Consider the following 21867-nt stretch of genomic DNA (forward strand, 5'->3'; position numbering starts at 1 on the left):
TTGAGTGGGAGGCAAACACTCAAAATGTGACATCTGGCAAATGTCTGCCCTGTCATCTGCATTAAAGCAGGGGGAGGGATGCTGCTGGTGATCGGCAAGCGGAGTGGCTGGGGAAACCGGCAGCTGGGCTGTACACGTATGCAAGTAAAGATGCCCAATCTCCCCTGCGCAGACTGCGGTTCGGCCATCATGTTAAAGCAGATCAGGCCTGGGCAGGGAGACTGCAGCAGCAGCCCTGGAACAAAATCAGCTGGTTTCCCCAAGTGAAAAAACCCACCCCCAAAATACTCCATGAAAAACAGCAGCCGTGCCGCTGTGTGAAATGAGCTCCGGTGTCGTCCACCGCTTCCTGGGGCAGCAGAATCGCACGATGTCGGACACCCCCAGGGCCCATCTGGGATGGTTACCTAAGGGAACAAACCGGCAGTCAGTTGAGCCAGGGTCAATGATCCAACAGGGACGAGCAGCCTCAGGGACTTTTGATACTGAAGGGCTTTTTCATGGCTGAGGAATTCTGTAGCTGCCTGCAGTACGAAATCATTCTGGTCAAGTCTTTTCGCCAGCTGCACGTGAAGTAACTTGCAAGCAGGTTTTAGGGAGGTATGGCTTAAAAGCTATCAGTGTGACAAGTTAAATGCCTTGAATCCTTGAGAGTTTAGTGCCAAAACACCTCTCAGGATCTTGGTGAGCAAGCCTGATGTCCTGCTAGGACAGAGCCCAGCAGATAAATGCTCTGGAACAATAATATGTTGCCATAGGGAAGCGGCGCTAAGCTACTTCATAGCTTCTCTTAGATGTCACTAAATAAATAATATCATGGGGACAAAAATTAGCTACTTTTAATGTGGGGTACCCCAGATTTGGAATTTTTAGCCACGCTCAGCATCAGTGACCCATGGGTGAAGTTCCCCCTGGTTTCTCTGTACCCTGCCCTCCTCTACTAAGGGTTTGCATCCCCCGAGCACCTCACCTCCTGGCCACGGCTGTCTTAGGCAAACCAAGCACCACAGTTTGGAGGAGCTTCTGGAACTGTTTTACCATGGAGCTGATACCTTCCAGCAGCCCCCACACCTTCTTCATCCTGCAAAAATGAAATAAACAGGCAGGTTTTAATGACTGGTAAATGCAGCAAAAGGGGGCGGGGGGCGGTATTAATGGGAAATGCACGCTGTAATACTCTTTTTCATAACCAAGCAATGCTATGGTGTTCCTGCTAGCCACACCCACTCTCCCTGAGAGCTTGCCTTCAGGGAATACCAAATCCTCCTGGAGAGGAATGGGACACTGCTAAGCCTGTTTATGCAGTAGATGTGCATCAGCTTGCCCTGGTCTGTAGAAAAGGATGGACTCGCCACCGGCCCGCACTGCCCCGGCGGCTGCCCCGTGTGTTTCCCGTGGAGCTGCCGTCTGAAGGATGCTACAGCCCATCACACGCCCCGACGCCGGGCTTGCAGGGACACCTGCATGCCTTGTGCTAATCTTGTGCCGTGTCCCTTCGGCTGTCTCGCTACTGCTGAAGGCTGGTTTCCGTATCACTCTCAGCTTCGATGCCTCTATCAAGAAGTTCTTACCCCTTCCTCACAAAAGCTGGCAGCCTGTATGGCTGCAACAGGAACTTTGACAGTGGATCCTGCAGTCCGGTCACCTGCTGCTTCTTCCACAGAGCCAAGCCTGTGCCCATGAATGACAACACAGAAGTAGATAAAGACCAGTAATTAGAAATAACGCAATAAATGCAATAATTCCTCTTGTTCAGCAACTCTTGCTGCAGCTCAGCCTGTAGGTACTGAAGCCCAGGCCAGGATCCAGCCTGAGCCACTCTTACAAAGCCTCTTTGCAAACGACTACTGCAGATATAGAAATATTTACTGTAACAAATACCTTAGTGATGCCTTAAATATAATACTTCTCCGCTCAGAGGCCGCAGTAGCCCTCAGTGGCCCCAGCCACCCCCAAAACCCAAGATCAGTACCCCAAATCCTCTACCTGGCAGGAAGCAAGGAGCCAGACACTGCGGTACCCTTTTGCATAGGCCGGTGAATGCCCCGTTGGATTGTGCAGAGTCGTTCTTCCCACACATGGTGGCAAAGCGGAAATTGCCGTCGAAGTAGTTAAAGCCAAAGGCATCTGTGAGACATGAAAAGAAAGGACTGATGTTTGTTACATCGGCCATGCAATGCCGATGGGCAGTGGGTCACGCTTCTAGGCTGCCTTTTGGGTCTTGGGGTAAGACTTACTGTTCCTGTACAGGAAAAGGGCAGTGTCCTGGTACCCTTGGGAGAAAATGTCATTCAAGACCTGCAAGGAGAAACACCTGAGGTCACTAAAAAGTCCTCCATCCAGGCACCGGCAGGATCTATCCAAAGCGGTTTGACCGTGGAAGGTTGGGATGGCCCATTTGGGAAGGCAACAAGCACAGCCTGGTTTCCAACCACCAAAGCACTGGTCCTTTGCAGGTTGTCAAACCAGGGTGGACCCCATCCCAGGTTGGCCACCCATCAGCAGTGTCCACCCAAAAAATGCCCTTACCTTGAAATCTGATTAATTAACAGTGGAGATTGAGCTGAACCTTAAAGCTTGGGAAGGGGTCCAGCATTAATTTGTTTTAACCAAAACAAAGCTGGGAAGGAGACCCGGTGTGCTTACCATGGTGCTGGGCGGAAAGAGAGCGTAGCTAATCCTGCAGAGGTTTTCAATCGAGATCTGAATGCTGCCGTTGAAGATCTGGAAGCAGAAGAAGATAGCGGGACAATCCCGCGGACAGATATCGAGTTCTCCCGTGAATGGGGACACAGTGATCACGGCTTCCTCCAGGCTGGAAACAGGCTGCAGGCCGGTGAATCCTCCATCAATGTATCGCTGAGGGGGAATAGCAGAGGGAGGGTTTGCTTTGAGGATTGCTACAGCGCGCGTGTGCGGGCAGCGTCACCGAGAGGACAGTAAGCAGCTGCGAAGGCGACATTTCCTGCCACCAGCCAGTCCCAGCATGTCCTCTCTTCCCGCTTGCAACAGCGTCTCTTCCCACCCCTTGCTCTTTGTCCTGGCCTTTGCCAGCTCCTTCTGTTGCCCTGCCTACAGCCCCCAGCCGGCTCCTCAACCAGGTGCTGTAATCCACAGCAGTTATTAAAATAGAAAAATAATTATTTTAATTCACAGAACTTTGTAAAGTTGTTTTGGCAGTCATTAGCCAATTCAAACATCACTGAATTTACAGTGTCATATAAATTTCAAGTCCTGAGCTCAAGCAGTAGGGCTCCCGCATTTAATAATTGCCTGCAAATCCCTGGAGGATTACACACTGGGCAAGGAAAATGTCGTCTGCTATATTCCACAAGGAATCTGAATTTACCACCCACCTCAATGGGATTTGAGGTTGCAAGGACTGCAGGTGATCAAATTAAATGCTCATGAAATAACAGTGCAGAGGAGCCTCGCGCAGCAATGCTGCCGGGGTCCGGGTCCTGCGAACTTTGTGGACGAGCCTTGCAGCCCGGGGTATGCTGGAGATCTGACCTGACAGGCAGGCACAGATATCCAAGGACTAAATAGGTTCAGTCAGTGCAGACCAACAAGATTCTAGCACCATCCCAGCTGCAAGTCTGGTATCGTGGCTTTGTGAGCTTTGACACACAAGCGGGTCACGATCCACTGGCTGCTCCGTGGTCCATCTGTGCATGCTTCACCACCACGCTGCTGTGCTCCTCCTTCACTGAGGGTTAGCAACAAGCTGGCCCAAATTTGTTGACTTCACTGCAGTGTTTCACAGAGTACGAATACGCACGTGGTTGGGGGAGGATCCTCCCACAAATTTTCAACGTTTCAGCCAGGCAAGTCTGCACCTGAGCTAATGGAGACATCTGCACTGCAGACAGATCCTACCCAGGATAACTGGATTGTGTGTCAAAGTCCCAAGTGTGGGCGTCCTCTCATCTCACTTTGGAGATCTGCAAGGCAAGATCTAGTCATCCAGGCTCTGTCTGTAGGCAAAGCAGGAGAGGGCTCTCCAGATGGCAATTCCACCCAGCTATCATCTTGGGATGGGATGAAGAACAAGCTAACAGGCTTTATCATCCCCCATTAACTAAAGAAGAAGCCTAGACCTATATATCCCTCTCTGCTCAAGGGAATTTGAAGTTCAAGCCCAAGAACATACTGCTGGGAGCGTGTGTTTTATTGGAAATACCACTCACCACACCACGGTAGGTTGGAGGGATGAATCCACAGTAGATAGGAAGAAAGCAGCTGCAGAGGAGAGCCTGGGGGAGGAGAGGGATTGCAGAAGTGAATGTTCCTGTCAAAGTTCTGGACAAAAGCTGTTGGCTGGGTGCCTGCAAATTCAGGCCTGATAAATCGTCTGGAGCCAGGCTGTCGGTGCCACCTGGACTTTGCATGTGGCTGTGTCAAGAAGAAAGGTTCCAAGAAGGGGAAAACATCTCATTTCAATAAAGTTGAAACACTTCTCTTGAGAAGGGCATAGCACTTCGTTTTTTATTTTTATAGATGCCAGCAATATTAGAGTTGTATATCTATATATCACTGTCCAAACACTGCCTTTTGACGGTGGCAAGGTGAAGCTTTGGGGTTGTTTTTCATATTTGTGGGTTTTTGGACAAACCCAAGACATCTTCACAATGCATTTCCATTCTGCTGGGATTTGTCAACAATAAAGCCACTGCTGGGCCGTTTGCAACCATTTTCCACTGATCTCATCAGCTGGGAATGAGCATCCCGGACTCCTGTGTTGACCTCGGGCAGGCACCACGGGGTGGACTCCATGGACTTGCCATCCTCTACTGTGTCCCTGGGACAAGCAAGGCCACAACCTCATGGTCAGCTCTGTTAGGGTTTTACCCTAGGATTCTTTCCCCAGCAGCTAATTTACTCGTTAATCAGCTGCTTGTTGTTTGGCAGCACAGATGCTTTGTCCAGCTCTTTCCTCTCAGGAAAGTGCTGAGGCAACAAGGAAAATTACTGCCAACGGGACTTGGCCGAGGAGAGACCTGTCCAGAAAGCTGAGAGTTCATGTTAGCATTAACACAGCTCTATGCAAAGAGTCATTAGCGCTTATTAGAGCTGGCCAACATGTCAGCATCAGCTTTTTGAGGCTGGAACAAACCTTCTGCTTTTTTAGAATGATTTATTCCTGTCTGACTCTGGAGCTAACAACACCTTTCTCCCTCCCTCCAAGCCTCATGGAGCTCACTGTGGTGGGAGCACGGCTCTGGCAGAGCTTCCTGACACTCTCCCCATCTTGGGTAGAAAACAGTGCGGTTAAAGCCATCAACGCTTAGGTACCTTCACCCCAAGCAGTAGGTAGAGATCCTCCTATGACATCAGAGGAAGGTCCCTTTACCTGAATGAGCTCCTCTTTTGAGCTGAACTCCGAGGCCATGACATTTTGGCCGTCCATCACCCGCGTGAGCGAGATATGCAGCCGCCCCGAAGCCAGCTGGTAGGAGTCCTCTGGTAGCATCTGCTGCAAAACAGTCTTCATATTCGTCAGCAAGCTGCACTTGGGAGAGAGAGGGCCCAGGATGGTTTTCCTGACTTCCTTTGCCATGGCAAAGAAAAGTTCCTTTAGGTCATCTGACAGAGAGAGAGGGAAGGGGAAAGAGAGGGAGAAAGTTAATATCCCTGCTGCCCTAACAGTTATATTTTTAATCCTATTTTTAAGACTCCTCACAATTAAAGCCTCTTGCAGCCCTTGTGCATGACCCCAGATGATACTGCTGCTACAATGGGGGACATTGTGGCAGGACAGAAAGGGGGAGATCGCCCCCATGATGTCCTCAAAGGACAAGGCATTGCTGAGCATAACCCCACTGGTGAAATCCCCGTCTGCACCAGAGACGGGTGCTCAAGGTGTGCCTGGCCGGGGATTAGGGAAAGGCTCCAAAGAGCCCTGGGAAGGGGGACGCAGGTGCAGACACCGAGTTATTGGTGCCAATGTGACTTGCACAACACGTTCCTGCCTCCCACCTCTGATTTTGCACGTGGGCAGACCCAGGCTTCATGGGGAAGCTGGGGCAGCTCAAAGGTGAGGACAAAGGGCAGACCCCCACCTCCTCTGCTTAGGACTTCCCTGCGAGCCAGGCACCCTGGCTGGGTGCTGGGGCTCCCCGCTCATCTGAGCTCCCCCAGTGACCTCCCAGCCAGTGTTAATAGTCATTACACGCGTCTGCACATCCCAGAAGCTGGATTAAAGGAGCAGAACTGCAGAGCCCTGGCCGAGGGCTCAGGAGACACCGAGCTGTAAAGGCTGCGCAGTGACGGGGGGGAAGAGGCGTGCAGCAAACCCTGCGGTCATCCTGATCCCGGGAAGGGAGCTTGGTCCCTCTGCTGAAACAGGGAGCTCGCTTGCGGGAATACCCCACCTTGGGCGGTTAAACGCTTGCAGCAAAAAGCTCATCTGGCTCCCCAATGCTGCAAAGAGCCATCTTTGCGCCCAGGTGGGCTCCCCAGGACCCTGCACCGGCACAAAGCCGCGGGCTTGCCTTAGCACCACAGCTTTGTAGGGGAAAAGGTTTCCGGGCTGTCTCGTGAGGTTGCTTTAAAAGCACGGACAAACAGATGGATTAGATGGAGTGTCCCGAAGGCAACTGGAGCAACACAGGTATTAAGAGGGGTTATAAATGTTTGAGCAGATGTTCAGGTCACGTGGCACAATAATTAATGCTCAGCAGGTTCACACAGGGTCCTCAGGGATGCCAAAAGAGCCAGAGACACCTCAGGCAGGTGATGCACCCACTGGGCACAGTCCAGCTGCTCTGTGTCCTGGAAATGGGGGAAAACCTGGAAAAACTGCCTGCAAGCTGCTGGGTAGGAGGTGAGAGCCAACCCCAGCTTTGAGGGCTTTGGCTCTGGACAGGGCTTTGACTCGTGGTGAGCCAGGGATGACCCTGGCATGCAATGCTGTGACTGTCCCCACCTGCACCAGCTTGCTGGTGACAAGCATGTGCCCAGGAGGTGACCTGTGGGGTGGCAGAGGACAGCCTGACCCGGAGAGCTCAGAGCTCCTCACCCAGCCCGGGTCAGGGCAGGGGCTGCGTACATGACCGCAGCCACCCCATGGGGCACCCCACCAGGAGCCAAGCACACCCTTCACCCTCTTTTTGCCCCAATCCTCCCCAATGTGAATTTGACAGTGTTTGTGCCACATTTGTTTTCCTTATTTGAAACCCAACCAGAGTCATCACTACTCAAAAGGTCTTTTCTTTCCCTGGGGAGGATGTTTTGGGCACAAGATCATCTCAGCATCTCTAAGTGGATGGTGCCTACCACCCCCAGTGAAGCAGACCCCCATTTCAGCACTGGTGCCCACAGCAAGAGCAGTTACCAAACTGATTTATACCTGCTGGACAGCCCCAGCTCCATCCAGTTACACCAGCATAAGGAATCGGAGAAGAAAGTTTTGCTGCAAAAGTCTAACTGCCCAAGGTGGGGTATTCCCCCAAGCGAGCTCCCCATTTCAGCAAAGGGACCAAGCTCCCTCCCTGGCCCCTTGCTGATTTGTAGAGGAGTTCATCCCCATATGGTCAGAAGGGTTCCTTTCTGCTTTGTCTAAATATGTTTGCCAAAGTTTTGAATTATTTTTAGCTCCAGCAGTGTGGTTCTAGCATCCACCAGAGGTTTCAGGAACTGCGTGTTTCCCCCCTGCTTCTTCTGTCATTATTTGGACCCTAAACCCCCCTAAAACCCTAAAACTAAATGTCCCCATTGCTTGAAGCGGGGTTTGGATCAGCCTTCGAAGACTTAAGCCTTCTGTACACTTGTTTACACATGGACAGTAATTGGAAATATGGGAGGATGTGATTATTAAAAGTGGATTAACTGCTCTGAATTAATTCTACACATAGATGATCTTATTTCGGGGGGGGGCTGTTTCCCCATTGTCTAAAGAGGTTCAGAGTAAAACCTCTTTTGCAGGAATAAGAGAAACCCCAGCCCCGGGCTGGAGCAGGGACTGCTGTTCCCCCGGGCATGTCCCGCTGACGAGCCCTTGAGCTTTTGCCAAGGGGAAGGGTGCTCCACTATCTGGACATGGGAATGATGCCACATCTTCCCTTGTGCTGGGAAGGTGGAGTGGGATAACCCAAAGCAACAGGCAAAAACAGGGCTGTCAGCTCTATAGATATCTATGATGTGACTCGTGTCCCTCCGTAGCTAAGGATGCCAAGGGACCTGATCTATAGGGGACAAGGGGGCTTTACATGGGCATAGCTGCCCACCGTGGCCACGTAGACTTGCTTTGGGACACATCTCAGCACTCCTTAGACCTCATGGCAGAAAAGAACGAGGTCTGCACCTTCAGCAGGAGCAGAAAAATGAGCCAATAAAATACAGGTACATCCATATTTACCCATGCAGTATCTACCCAACCATCTGAAATAACATTCACAGAATCACAGAATCACTAAGGTTGGAAAAGACCTGTAAGATCATCAAGTCCAACCGTCAACCCAACACCACCATGCCCACCAAACCATGTCCCACGATGCCATGTCCACACGTTCCTTGAACACCTCCCGTGAGGGTGACTCAGACAGCAATAACCAGCTTCTTCAGCTTACACCACCCAAAATTGCTCCAGGGTGTCTGACAAATGTGGCAACATGTGCAGATTTCTTTTATGCCTTGTGAGTGATAGGATTGCACCAGTATCGCATCCCCACTGGTGCTTCAAGGCATTAGCTCCTCTATTTCTATTTTGAAATCAAAAATTTATAGTAAGGAAATCTAGGCAATAATTGTCTTACCGAGGCTGATGCCACACACCACGGCGGCAGCGATGATCGAGCCGGCAGACGACCCATAGACCTTGCACGCGGACTTGAGGAGTTCGGGAGCCAGCTCCAGGAGGGACTGCACCACCCCAACCTGGTACAGGGCGAGAAAGCCACTGCCCGAAAAGGAGAGCGAGAAACGGGTGCTCGAACCCCGGAGATCCTCCTCAGCCATCTTGAGATCAAAGTGGCGTATCCAGCTGGATGTCTTGGGTTGTGATTTTTCACCGGGTGGACCTCAAGCTCTCTTCTCTTCTTTCTCCAGGCTCATCTCTGGCTACAGAGGAGTCCAGAAGATGGATTTTCTACCTCCTTTTATGACAGCTCCCCGAGGTGTTTAGATTCAGGAGCTATTTTAATTGCTGCCTGTGCTAAAAACAGAATTTTTCCCCTGATCAAAACAGCTCTTGTAATCCTCAACCACAGCCAGCTCAGATGCTCAGGGCTGAATCAAGGCTCCTCTTTTATACCAAGTGATCCGAAGTGCCCTGGGAGCCCTCCTGGAGACCGTCCCTGCATTACTGTGCCGTCACACTTGGAAACATCCATGCAAAATTTCCTCTTTGCTTTGTGCTTTCTTCATCGAGGGTGTTTTCCTAAATAGGATTCTCCATCAATCCCGGCTTAGGCACAGCTCAGTACTGAGTGAGCAAAGGCTTGTGTAAGACACTTAAAGCCAGAGGGTGTTACACAAGGGGTGGATGAGGGCGTTACACTGCGTTAGGTTTGGAAAAATTGCTTATATCTGCTCCCTACTGGAAGGGTTTTGTCCTTGACTGACTCTTGGATACCCTTTGGAGGGGAAAAACAAGGAGCTGGATTTGCATTTCTCTCCCCCCCAGCACTGTGCTCTATAAGGCCCCAGAAGGATGCCCGCAGCAGCACCGTGTTCCCCAAAGCTGGGGTTACTGAACCAAAATCAAACTGCCTTCGGGCTGTCTTTATTGGCTGGGTGATAGGTAAAAAATAGGGAGAAATTCAGTGGATTTCTGGTGTCTTTTCAGCCTTAATAACCTAATGCTGCTGCCAACATGCAGAATAAAAATTGCCATTTTAAGCAGATGCGTTTATTAAATATTACCAAATACTGTGGAGCTGATGCTGTCCAAATACATATAGCATGCACACTATAGAATGAATATTACATAAGTTACATTCAAGGTTGTATATATACATTCATAACGTATAATGACAGGCTGAAGGAGAGAGCTCTCATTCCCCACGTCGGTGCAGCAGCCCAGCCAGGACAGTACAAGAAAAGAGAGGGTGGTCCCAGCATCCTGATACGACCTTTGCAATGCTGTTTCACCCCAAATTTTCATATGTTTTTCCTCGGCCTCTCCAGCCATCGCTGGGTCCCCACGACGAGAGTGGTGTCCTGTGTGGTACCTGGGGGCAGAGACCCCCACCTCGATGTGCAAAATGTCCCTGGGTTGACGTTTCGCTGAGAGCTGCCCATCAGCAGGTCAACGTTGCCTGCAAATCCCCCCAGATAAAGGTCACTTGGCATGGCCAAGCTGTCCTCAACGGCTGCTGCCTGGATGACAGGGCAAGCAGGAGCACGTTGACAGCTCAAAGCTATATTGAAAAATTATCTATACTGTCCTGGAACAACAACTGCTTGAATTAAGGCATGTGACGTGGCCACAGGCAGATACACAGCATTACTGGATTGGGTCTTCTCATTTCTTGTCTTTCCAGTGTTTGATGTTGTTTTTACATTATCCGCTCGTTGGGTGAGTCTCCCACACGTTCCAGCCTTCTGGTGAGATCTGAGCTTGGATCTGCATGATTCATGCCACTGTCTCCTCCAGCCCTTGGGAAAGCAAATTCCTTCATTTAAAGGACTTTCTTCCAGCACTGGCAAATATCTGCACGTAGAGGAAGGGCAAAAAGTATCATCTCTCACTGCGACTGGTCCGAACACGCAAGTGCATTGGAAGCGCATGGGTGTTTGCACGCAGGAAGAAATTGTGTCCGTGTTCTCTGTGCATTAACTCTGCCAATTAAGTGCATCAGGCCCCCAGGGGATTCAACAGGCACTGCATGGAAGAGGCGTAGGGTGCTCCTGCTTCACTCAGCGCTTGCACCTCCTTGGTCGAGCCCAGCCCCAGCTGCCAAGCTTCGGGAAAGCTGTGAACGATCCCATGGGACCTGCAGGAACACGGTCCTCCGTTCAGCACATGGCACGAGGACGGTTTCCTCGTAGGAGCTGGACTTACTACAAAACGTGGTGCTCCAGGAGCACCTTCTGAGTGCAAACCACAACCGAGCTGAGCCGGGAGATGTTCTTCCCCCAGGCTCTCCTTTGGGCATCTTGCAATAGTTTCTTCCCTTGCAGCTGCCATGAAGTAAGGTATTAAATGGGATTTTCCATTCCCAGAGCCAGATGATGAAGGGCAATGAGGCGGCCATAAAAAAGCCATTATCCCTGCAAGAGACGAGTGAGTAGCTCCGTGGGGAGGTGGACGGTGAATGCAAGAAGGTCCCTAACAAGAAGAAAGCCCAGCAGACAGCACAGCTCCACGCTGAGGCAGGGCCAGCCCCAGGAGACAGGCAGGGGAGGCAAGGCAGGACGGACAAGAGGACGAGTGTCCATGCACAGAGAAGGACAGGAGACGTCTGACCTGGCAAGGGGAGGGCAGCACCCCAAAAGTCGGCAGCTCAGACCTGCGAGGACTTCACGGCATGCTCAGATACCCCAGGCTCCCCTTGGGATCCTCAAAGCCCAAAAGGAGCTGGGCTTTGGGGACACACCTTGGGGGTCTGACAGCTGAGGGGGTGCACAGCCACATCGCAGCATTTCCCACAAATCGCCCTGTCCTGCAATGAATTACCCAGGGGGCTTCTCAAGGCAGGGCGGGATACAAAATCTGCCCTGCACCCTCACCCGCTGCAAACACCAAAGCCGCGGCACAGCATCCCAGGAGCCAGCGTCCTCCCTGGCCCAGTGCCACGCTCCCGTGAGATGAAACCTTGTCATCATCCTCTTAGTGACAGCGAATTTTGCATTAATTGGCTCATTAAGTGCTGGGCTGATTTTTTTAAGCCACCCTCCCCCACCTACCACTCAGCAAAGCAGGATTAGCGAGGACTAACGACATCGGAGATGCAAGATCCCAGAAGCAGCCTGAGATGCTTTCAGGAGAAGCCCCCCCCCCAGTTCGCGTTGAGCTCCGGGCGGGCAGGAGGCTGTGCGGGGTGCGGGGCTGCTTTCTGCCTGGGCAGGATCAGTGCCCAGATGGCCGGTGTCCGTGATCCCAGGGATTTTCGGGCAAGGTGATTGCTTTAGCTGTTTGAAGACACGGCAGGGCGTTTAGGGAAGGATGAAGGTAATACCAAGTGTTGGAAACTGATCAAAACCCCGGGGCTAATACTTTGCCCTTCTTTAATACCTTCTTAATATCTTCAGTGGCCACAGGCAATCGGGGTCTCAATTTTATAACTAAGAGATTAAGCCAAGGCGCTGGAGTCGCTCATGAGAAGGGACCTGGGCTCCAAGAGCCACCAGCCCTGGGGTGCTGCGGTAACGGCAGCCATAGCTGCTCCCGTCCTCATCCCACCGTGCCGCGCTGGAGCAGCATTCCTGCTTTGGGTTGGGTTATTTGGGACCAGGAGCCAGTTGCGGCTGTGCAGGTTTTGCTCCTTGTTTCCCCGGCGCTGCTGCCCCGATGGGTGGGGAAAGGTCCAGTGACCACAGAAGGAGGATGTTTGGTTCAGCCGTGATATCAGGAAAAGCATGGGAGGAGGGAGTGGGGGAGATGAGTTGTTTTTCTCACCGGTGTTTTGCCTGGCAGGCACATCCCACGTGCCGAGGGAAGATGATGTCCTCCAGGAAGCCAGCGAGGAGACAAAACCCTCTTCTGCTCCATGCAAATCCCAACCCACACCCGGCACCGCATGAGCTCAGACATGAAACGAATAGGGAAGTGGCATGATCCTCCCCCCAGGTCCCCACCGTGTCCCCGACAGCAGCTCGCCCTGCCCCGGTCACAGCCCCAGCACAGTCCCCGGGGCTCCGGGCAGGGGACAGGCACATCGTGAGGGTGTGCAAATAGGCAAGAGTGGTTTCCGTTTCTCCTGCAGTAAAAGTCTCCCAGCTTGGTTCCCGGCCAAAAGAAAACACCGTGTTGGCGCTGTGCTTGTGGCTGGCATCGCCGGGCAGGACCCAGGAGTGGGATTTGATATTTTTCACAGTCCTAATTACCCTGGGCTGAACTAGACGGAGCCCCTGCAAGGTATCTGCCCTCCTTGGGGCTTTTCAACACTCCGCAGCTCTATCAAACATTTCCTTAAAGGTTTTGCAAACAGGGAGTGTTGATCTGCGTGGGGAAGGTCTGCTTCCTTCTTATGAGGGCTCTGCTTCCCCATTTTGTTTTACTTAGGGTTTTAAAAGGACTGAAAAGATCAGATCCTTCAGGAGAGGAGGTGCTGGGCAGACACGGGCTCTCACCAGTGGCCCACGGAGGACTGTCAGCCCATGCATGGCACTGACCCAGACCCACAGGTTTGTTTGCCACCACCGTCACCTTCGTCACCTTCAACCCAATAGATCATCCCATCTCTTGCATGCTGCATGCCCCAAAATTTTGTCCCTTTCACCCCAGGCTGGGTCCAACCCTGGCAAGGGAGATGCTCTTGCTCGTGGCACCACGCTGAGCGCTGGCAATCCCCTCCAGCCCCAAGCTGCCTTAATCCGTGGCCCTACTTAGGGGTCTGGGCAAAGATTAGATGGGAACATTACCAGTGATTAGGGTTTAATCGCTTTGACATTTCACGTCTTCTTCGACCTCATAGGCGAGACCCCAGCAGCTGTAAATCCCCTCGGTCCTCGAGGGAGCGACAGCAAGGGCAGCTCCTACGCCACTCGGGAACAAGCTTTACCCAGCTCTTGGTGTCAGATCAAGCTGCTTTGGCTAATAAATCTCCTTCTGCTGGAAAGAGAATGGCTATAAATAGTAAAAAATAGCAGGTCTGCACCGTGTATCTGCTGTAAGACTCCCTTTGTGCCACTTTGCATCTGGCTTGAAAGGAGCAGCCCACAACAGCTGTAGCAAAGAAAACGTTATTCCATGTAAAATGTCTGTACACATCACCCGTTAGACAAGCCTGGCTGTCATTTAGGGAGCAATTTATTTGGGTTTTAGGGGTTTTTTTCCTGAACTGGATGCTTGGCTGACAGCATAAAGCTACAAAAATTATGTTGTACATTCACAGATATGAATAGAAAAGCAGGTAAATAAATACACATACACGAACACAAACAAACCATGAGGTTCAACACATGCACTTGGTGAGAGCAAAAATGCAAACAGAGGGTGAAATTTGGGCTTTGTTTGATTTACAGTCTCTTTGCCCCCAGGCAGGTGGGATTTAAGCATTTCATGCTGCTCTGGCTATCCCTGTGATTTTCCTTAGAAGATTTTAAATCCGTAGCTCAGAAAAATCACCCCACATCCAGGTCACCAACGGGGACGGTCCCCCCCATCACTAAATCTGCAGCCTTGGGTTCCCAGGCACCGCAGGCCCTTCGGAGCAGCCAGTGTCAGTCCGGGCTCTCGCAGTTGTCTGTGCTGAACTTTTCTCTGTCCTGCTGAGACAGAAGGAAACATCCATGAGGTCCCTTCCCAAACTGAGCTGGTGCTATTGGTCTTCGAGATGGCTTGAGGAGGAAATCCTCCCCGAGGAAAGCTGCGGTTACACCAGGTTGCAGCAATGCCACGCACTGCGGGGCAGCTCCCGGCTGCATCTCCGCAGGCAAAGCAAGTCCTGCTGCTGGTGTGTGCATGGGCCAGGCTCATGCTGGAGAAAGGCAAAGGCAGCCCAAACAGCACAGGGCAAGATCCAGCACCCGGTCACCCCCCCAGTATAAGCCAGCATGACTGCTACCCACCCAGGTCTATCGATCACCCTAAAATTACACCACTTGCCCTAACTTGCTGCTGGAAGCTCAGCCTCGGACTCAGTCCTCCTCCCCACCTGGAGAATTTTGCTGTAGGACAAGGGTGCAAATGAATCTTCCAGGTAGCGGGTGCCGAAGCCCATGATCCTGTTCACTGCCTGGTTGCAGATGCCTGCCACCTTGGCAGTGAGGTGCACAGCGAAGGCAAACTGGATCTCTTGGGGGTTGACATCGGGTCTGCTGGCCGTCATTTCCCTGCGGACGTAGGCATCGGCCAAGTTCTTGAAGGAGCTGTAGGACATGTCTCTGAAGAACATCCGTAGCCGTGCGTCTTCCTTCACCTGGTTAAGAAGCAAGTGAATACACACGTTACAAGCGAATAACTCGGTGTGTCATCCTTGTGTTGATGCCTTCACTCCACGCTAGGATTGCAGTCGAGGGAGGACAGACAGACAGACAGCCACGATCACACCCAGTCGGAGAATTAAAAGATGCCATTTCCTTGATTTTACTGGGCTTTTCCCTGCCCCAGGGAATCGGTGGTGGTGTCCTCTTTTACAGCAGTATAGAGCTTGGCCCAAATTTCCTTGACCCCACTGCAACTCTCCTCTTACCTGCCTGTCCAGCTCATCTCCTGCACTCTGGAGCAGGGCAACGATTCTCCTGATGGCTTCATCTGCAGAGAGAGGTCCCACATTATCTCCAGCCCTTTCTCCAAGCCCCACACCCAAACGCTCTAAGGGCAGCACTACCTGTTTAGCCCCCCTGAAAAATTCTCTAAGCACCGTGCATCCACCACCATCCCTCCAAAACCCATTTCAGCCTATTGCCAAGTGCCTTGTTATCCTCAGACAGCAAAAACACCCTCCTGCCTTTGAATTTCTCTCTCCCCAAATCAAGCCCTGATGCTGAAAATCTCCCCCAAAGTCTTCATATGACTGTTTGGGTCACGTAAGCCCCTGGGACAGGACTGAAGCAGGGTTTGGGTCCCATGCAGGCTCTGCATGGGGACAAGTCTCATGCACATATGTTTTCTATATGTGCCGGCGATGAAGAGCTCGCAAGGGCAACACTCACCGACCCCATCGGCACTGGCCAGCCGTGGTGGCTCCTCAAGGCCACATTCTCTGCTCCCCTGGCTCTCGCTGCCCTGCACGATCAGCCCGATCTCTTCCGAGACTCGTGTGTAGTAACCGTCAGGCTGCTCCACATCTGCTGGAAGAAAAACACGTATTCAGAACCGAGGATTTTTTATATTTTTTTGGCCAGGGAAAAGCAGCTGCAGCAGTGACTGCATCCACATGATGCTCGTGCCCACCCTGGATTAGTGCATACCGCCGGTGAACAACGGGGCTGCGCTCTCCAAACCGTAACTGAGCGGTTGCGACTTGCCCCGAATCCGCCGAAGCTTTGCAGAAATCTCCTCGCCGGCTTTTCGGCAGGGGAAGGGCTGGGGCGGGGATGGGGGTGTCCTGCAGGCTCTGCCCGCCATGCCACGGCAGCGGCAGCCGGCTGCCCACACCCTTCCCCGCAGCAAATCAAAAGCAGCTTAACATTGGCCCGAGAGTGGCTTAAGATTTAACCTCAGGTCTTGAATGCACCAAGATTTAATCTCAGGTCTTGAAACCACCATGTCCCTCATTTGCCAGAGGGGGAAAACCTGTGCTTGGATGGTTACTGCAGAGCAGCCGGCTCGGGGTAACTTGCTGCGCTCACAAGTCAGAGCAATGATGTGTGCTCAATGCATGGGCAGATTGACCCTTTCCTGGGGCAGCAGGTTGAGACCAGAGTCCCCAAAACCTATCCCAGACCCCAGAAAGCACCGGGAGGGCGATGCTTAGGTTAGAAAGCAGCACTAAACGCTATAGCTTTCCCAAAAGAAACCCAACGGAGGTCGCGTTGGCAGTAGGGTTGGGTTAGGGTCGGGTTAGGGGTGGGGGGGGTCCCACCTGACGTGGCCGGCACCTGGATGTGCCGCAGGGGAAGGCAGCTGGGCCGCTTGGTCCTCGCCCCGGTTGCCACCTCTCCCCGCTCCTCCTCCGCATGCTTCTTGAAGGAGAAAACCTTCTTGAGGCTGGGTCTCCTCTTTGGGGCTCTGCCCAGTGGCGGGGACGTGCTCGAGTCCCCTCCGGGTCTTTTAGCCCCTTCTGATTTGGAGCTGCGAGGAGCTTTGGCATCTTTCTCCTTTGCTTTTTGCCCTGCATTTTCCTTCTGGTCCTCAGGGCTCTTCTTGAAGAGGAAATTTAAGAAACTTTTGAACCAGGTCCGTTGGGTTTTGCCCTGGGAAGAGTTTTTTGTGCTTTTCCTCTTGGGCTCCGGCTCCTCTTTAGGGACCTCCCCAGGAGCTTTGTTCTCATCATCCAGAGCCTCATCCAGGTCCAATGCTTTGGGTCCCTCCTTCTGGTCCTTCCTGGGGCTGAGTTTGGCACACGAATATTTGCAGAAGTCGCTTTTTGACCGTTGCAGCCCATCTGCCTTCCTCCCTCGCCTTCTAGCTCCCTCCTGAAGCCTCTTCTTGGCCACCAGTGAGTTTTCGCAGCAGCTCAGCGAGCGCCTGACGTAGATCTCCAGCACTTTCTTGGCCCCTTGCCTGTCCAGCGAGAGGATCTTGCCCGGTGGCTGCCTCCCCGCATCCCATGGAAGCTTCTCCACAGCCAGAGCCTGCACGTTGCTGTAGGGGAAAACAACATTCTCAGCCTGGTTTTTGCTTTCCCCAGGATGGCGCATGGTCAGGTTGGGCACGATGGAAATCACCCCCATTTTGGCTAACGCTGGGGCCCAAGGGTGTTCTGCATGTCCAAGACTGTTTATGTTCCCAGTAAATGATCAACCCCTTTTACAGTTGTTATCTGAGTGCTCCTTACACGGACTGCACACACGGGGTTTTATGATGGGCTATAGACACCGCTGATAAAGGAAGCGAAACTGCGGGGAGCGGGGAGACAAGCTGGGGACATCTGGGAGGGAGAGCCTGGTTATCATCCAGAGGGTTTGATCCAGCAAGGGTATCATCCAGATACCGTGGTGCTGTATCTTCCTATTGTAATGTATTCCCACACTATGATGGAAAACTACACACCAGGAGCACCATCCCCCCAAGGAATCGCAGAACCCAGATTTTTTAGTATCTTCCCTTGAAGTATTGGCTGATAAAATAACCAAAAACATTCCCCAGCAAGGCTGGGTGCTTCCAGCCCTTGGAGGAGCCAAGGGCAACGTGGGCTCTTGCAAATATACTCAGTCACTACCAATACTGGCTGAGCACCTTGCGATGATTCGGCCCTTTCACGAGCTCTCATCAGCGTAGGGCTGCAGCCGGAGCTCGGAGAACTCAGTCCCCACCTTTCCCATCACCCTTTTCCTCTATGTTTTCAAGCAAAATTAAACAGGAGATGCTACTATTGAAAAAACAGAGAGCTGTGCCTGTGCCTCATGCTGGCTCTACTTCCGAAACTAATTTCACCCTTCAGAGAACCAGACCCAAGCCAGACTTTCTCCACCACTGAACAGGGAGTGGGAAGCCAGCACCAAAATCCACCATGCTCGGGCGTACAAACCACCCTGAAGCCGGGCATCAGCCTCCGCTCAGTCTAGATGAGCATCATCACAACGCACAAGCACACCCACCCACCATAACTTGGCCTTTTTTTGAAGCAAGAAAGCAAGTTTCATTCACCCAAGCCATCACCAAAGCCATCCGACCACCCAATAACAAATCGTTCAATTAGATTTAATTACAGCAAAGCAACAACCCCCATCCTACTCCGATTGATTCCAGTGCATTGGCTGCATCATTCTTTATTTGCTCTTTTGGTATTTACCTTTCCATCAGTATTTCTGCCCTTCTGGACATATGTCAAGACAAGGTCGCGGCCACGGGCACTAAGGGTTGTCAGGCTCTCCTGGGAGGTGCCTTTTTTATACCCAGGGCCGGTGACTGGCTGAGTTAAGTCCTATTTTTAGCAGCCATTCAGGTAGGAGAGCGGCCAGTGCTTCCGCCTGGGATCCCCGCTATCACCTCCCTCATGGCAGAAAACCAGCGGGCGTGAGTTTCGCTGGAGGAGAAAACAATTTCCTTATGACAAATAGCAGCAAAACAGCGTAAAAATCACCTGTCACCTGGTGTAAGCGTTGGCCTTTGAAACCAGCTATCTAAGCCAGCTGCTTAGCGTTTGATTTGGGCTGTTTGTTTTTCTTTTTTTAATGGGTGTGATGCCATGTATGGGCTTTTCTGGGTTGTTTTTGTAAGGAGAAGTCATAACTTTCTCAGATAAATGGGGTTTCAATGCAGCAAGCAGATCACGCCGCTCACATCCCAGGAGCTTCCAGGAAAGTGGATGTCGTGGCTGTGGCAGGACCACAGACGCTCTGGGGCACGGTGCTATCAGGTTGTTCCCTAACCCTGAGCATGGCTGGGCTGCGACGTCTTTGAAACGCACCCTGGGGTCCCACAGACAGCCCGTGCACCCACCCTAAAGCATGAAACAGGACCAGCTCACGACCCGAATCCTTTGCACCCACATGGCTCCCACTCAGCCTTGCCCAGGGGCAGAGCATCTCCCAGAGCCGAACCCGCAAGACACAGATCTGCACGTCCCAACATCTACAACCTGCCCCTGGGCCAAACAAATCTCCAGCCTTTCTTCTTACACCAGAGATCCATTTGGCCCCACAGCCAGCCCCCTGCACCCTGTGCCTCTTGCACCGTCCCCCAGCCTGCTGCCTGCCATCCTCATTGCTGTTTTGCCATCTCATGGCAATATTTCGCACTGCACCTTGCAGGGATGGTGCTGGATGCGGATGCATTTGCCAGGCGGTGGCTGAGAGCACGCTGGCTTTGGAAAAACCCTCAGCAAGATTTCCACCCGAGCACTGCTGCATTTTCTCTAGTTTTCGGCTGGGATGATGTGCTGCCCAGGTCCCTCCCAGATAAAAATGGTCTTTTCCTGATAATGGGTTCAGCTTGCAATTGAACCAGGCCAGGATTATTTCCTTTCTGTTTCTACAAACTTTCTGTGCCATAATTTCCTATAATTGGGAGAGATCCAGTCCATTTCCCCCCGTTTCTCCTGACCCTACACTGATGAATCAGTCTGGTATTGATTAGGAATTACCTGGCTTTGTTTTTCAGCATCCCCATCTACTTCTGATAAATAATTAAACCATCCATCAGGAGCTCCATGCTGCTATCTAGCATATGACCATGTCCTTTCATAAGCAGGTTGATTCCAGTGGCAGAGAAAGAGTTTCACAATCAATTTTGTCGGTTTCTTTCTCTGCAACACCCATATAACAAAAAACCACATCCACCCTGGCAATGGGGCACACTTTGGCCATCTCCAGTTTGGAGACCTTGCTACTGGAGATCATCCAAGGCTGAATCCAAACACCGTCCCTGCTCATGGAAGACTTCTCAAGATTAAACTGGGAACCAGTGTTGACCTACGGCCTCTTGCAGACTTTTCCTCTTTGTAGGAGCATTTCTGGACATGGTCTGAAGATGGGTTACCCAAAGTGACTCCAGGAAAAATCTTGACCTGAATTGTGATTTTGGATCCAGACCTTTATCCAAGTTCAGGTCCCTTCTGGGATTTGGGCCGTGCTAAAACCTAATGGGAGAGAGGCATAAGAAACAGATGTTCGCAAGAGACCTGAGACAAACCAGAAGCCCATTGCCAGAGTTGGAGGAAGAGATCTGGATCCCAGTGTGCCCGCTTTTCTCATCAATACCAGGCAAGAATGAGGAAGCTGGTTGGAAACATGGTCACGTGGAGGAAGCACACAACGCCGAGGTTGGTATCTTCAGGCCAGCAACGTTGGAGGGGAAAGCAGAACTAAAAGCACAGGGACACAGCAGGGAGTATCTGGCCTATTTACAGAAACTTGCTCCAGAAGATGGAAAAAAACCAAGAGAGAGGTATTCCTCGCATGGAGCTGCGAGGTGCAATGGGTTACAATGGGCTCAGGAGAAGGCAGGAATCAAAACACCCAAATTTCTTGGGAACAAGACAGACAGGCCACAACTTGGGAGGCTGAGTTTGGACATCAGGAAAAGCCTCCTCTGCAGGAGGGTGGGACAATCTCAAATGGGTGTCCAGAGGGGTGGGGGATCGCCATCCCTGGAGGTCTTCAAGATTTGGCTAGCCAAAGCCACAGCCAACCTGACGGGGTGTTGGAGGCAGTTGTGTTTTAAGTGGACCAGAAAGGTCCCTTCGAGCCAACACCAACCAACTCGGCACAAAAATATCTGCAGTTTCAGATCTGAACTGTGACGGGGGTGTTGAGGGCAGCCACTGCTCCCCGCATCGGCCACGGTTTGGATGGACGGCACAGCCAACGTGTGGCCTCAATGGAGACCTCTTGGCCCAGTTGTGCAGTGCCTCTGATCCGAGAGGGTGGTGGGCACCAGCCCTCAAAGCAAATCCTCTTTTCCTCCAGCCCTGGGACTGATTTTAGCTGCTTCGCTCAGCAGATGAGCAGCGCAAGGCAGCAGTGGGCATGCACGAACATTTGCTGCTGTGCAACACCCTGCCCCAAACACTACCAGACCTGGTGCTGCTGAAGCAAGGATGATGACCTCCAGGGAACAAAGCACCTACAAACCTTCAGGAAAACCCACGTGGGGCACCCGTCTGCGTGCCACCGCCCCTGGACTTCAGCCATGGCAAAAGTCACCGGCTCCTGCACGCTCTCCCTCCCCATACACCCACGCCAAACACCCCGGCGCAAGCAGCAGTTACTCGGCTGTTTACCAAAAGGGATGGGTCGCCGTACCAGGAAAGCAGCAGGTTCACAGCCCTCCCACCTCTGTTTAATGCAGGGAAAAGAGACGCATCGCCCCAGGAAGGACACAAGGGCTTCCTGGGAGCATGGAAAGAGCTCATCATCGCAGCCCATCCTTGCAAAGGTGCCCTTTGATTTTTCACCCTCCGAGATACCTCCGGAGCCGTGGCAGCACGGCACGGCACAAGGAGGGTTGAGTGCTTTTGGCAGCTTCTCAACCAGGAGAGGAAATCCCCGTCCAAGTCCAACAGGATCCTTAGTCATTGCAGGAAAAACAGCTGAAGAGAGGGCATCTCGCACGCTCCCTGCGAGCACGGCACAAGCACCGGCGTCACCAACTGTCACCTGCTCCAACAAAACAAACCACACAGGCTGGAGGGGTGATGGGATGCTCAGGAG

At 52.2% G+C, this 21867-nt stretch overlaps 1 protein-coding gene across 1 annotated transcript; it reads right to left on the reverse strand.

Annotated features, from left to right (window-relative positions):
• Window positions 1–403: 403 nt before the first annotated feature.
• Window positions 404–8958, reverse strand: PNPLA1 (patatin like phospholipase domain containing 1). The gene is made up of 9 exons (XM_059831007.1): window positions 8757–8958; window positions 5354–5586; window positions 4191–4256; window positions 2647–2859; window positions 2238–2298; window positions 1987–2127; window positions 1572–1671; window positions 971–1081; window positions 404–407 (listed from the first exon to the last, which is right to left on the reverse strand). Exons 1-9 carry the CDS (start codon window positions 8956–8958, stop codon window positions 404–406), a joined length of 1131 nt encoding a protein of 376 aa, XP_059686990.1.
• Window positions 8959–21867: the final 12909 nt, after the last annotated feature.

This window comes from Gavia stellata, chromosome 30, assembly GCF_030936135.1.
Source record: "Gavia stellata isolate bGavSte3 chromosome 30, bGavSte3.hap2, whole genome shotgun sequence".
Classification (NCBI taxonomy): Eukaryota; Metazoa; Chordata; class Aves; order Gaviiformes; family Gaviidae; genus Gavia; species Gavia stellata.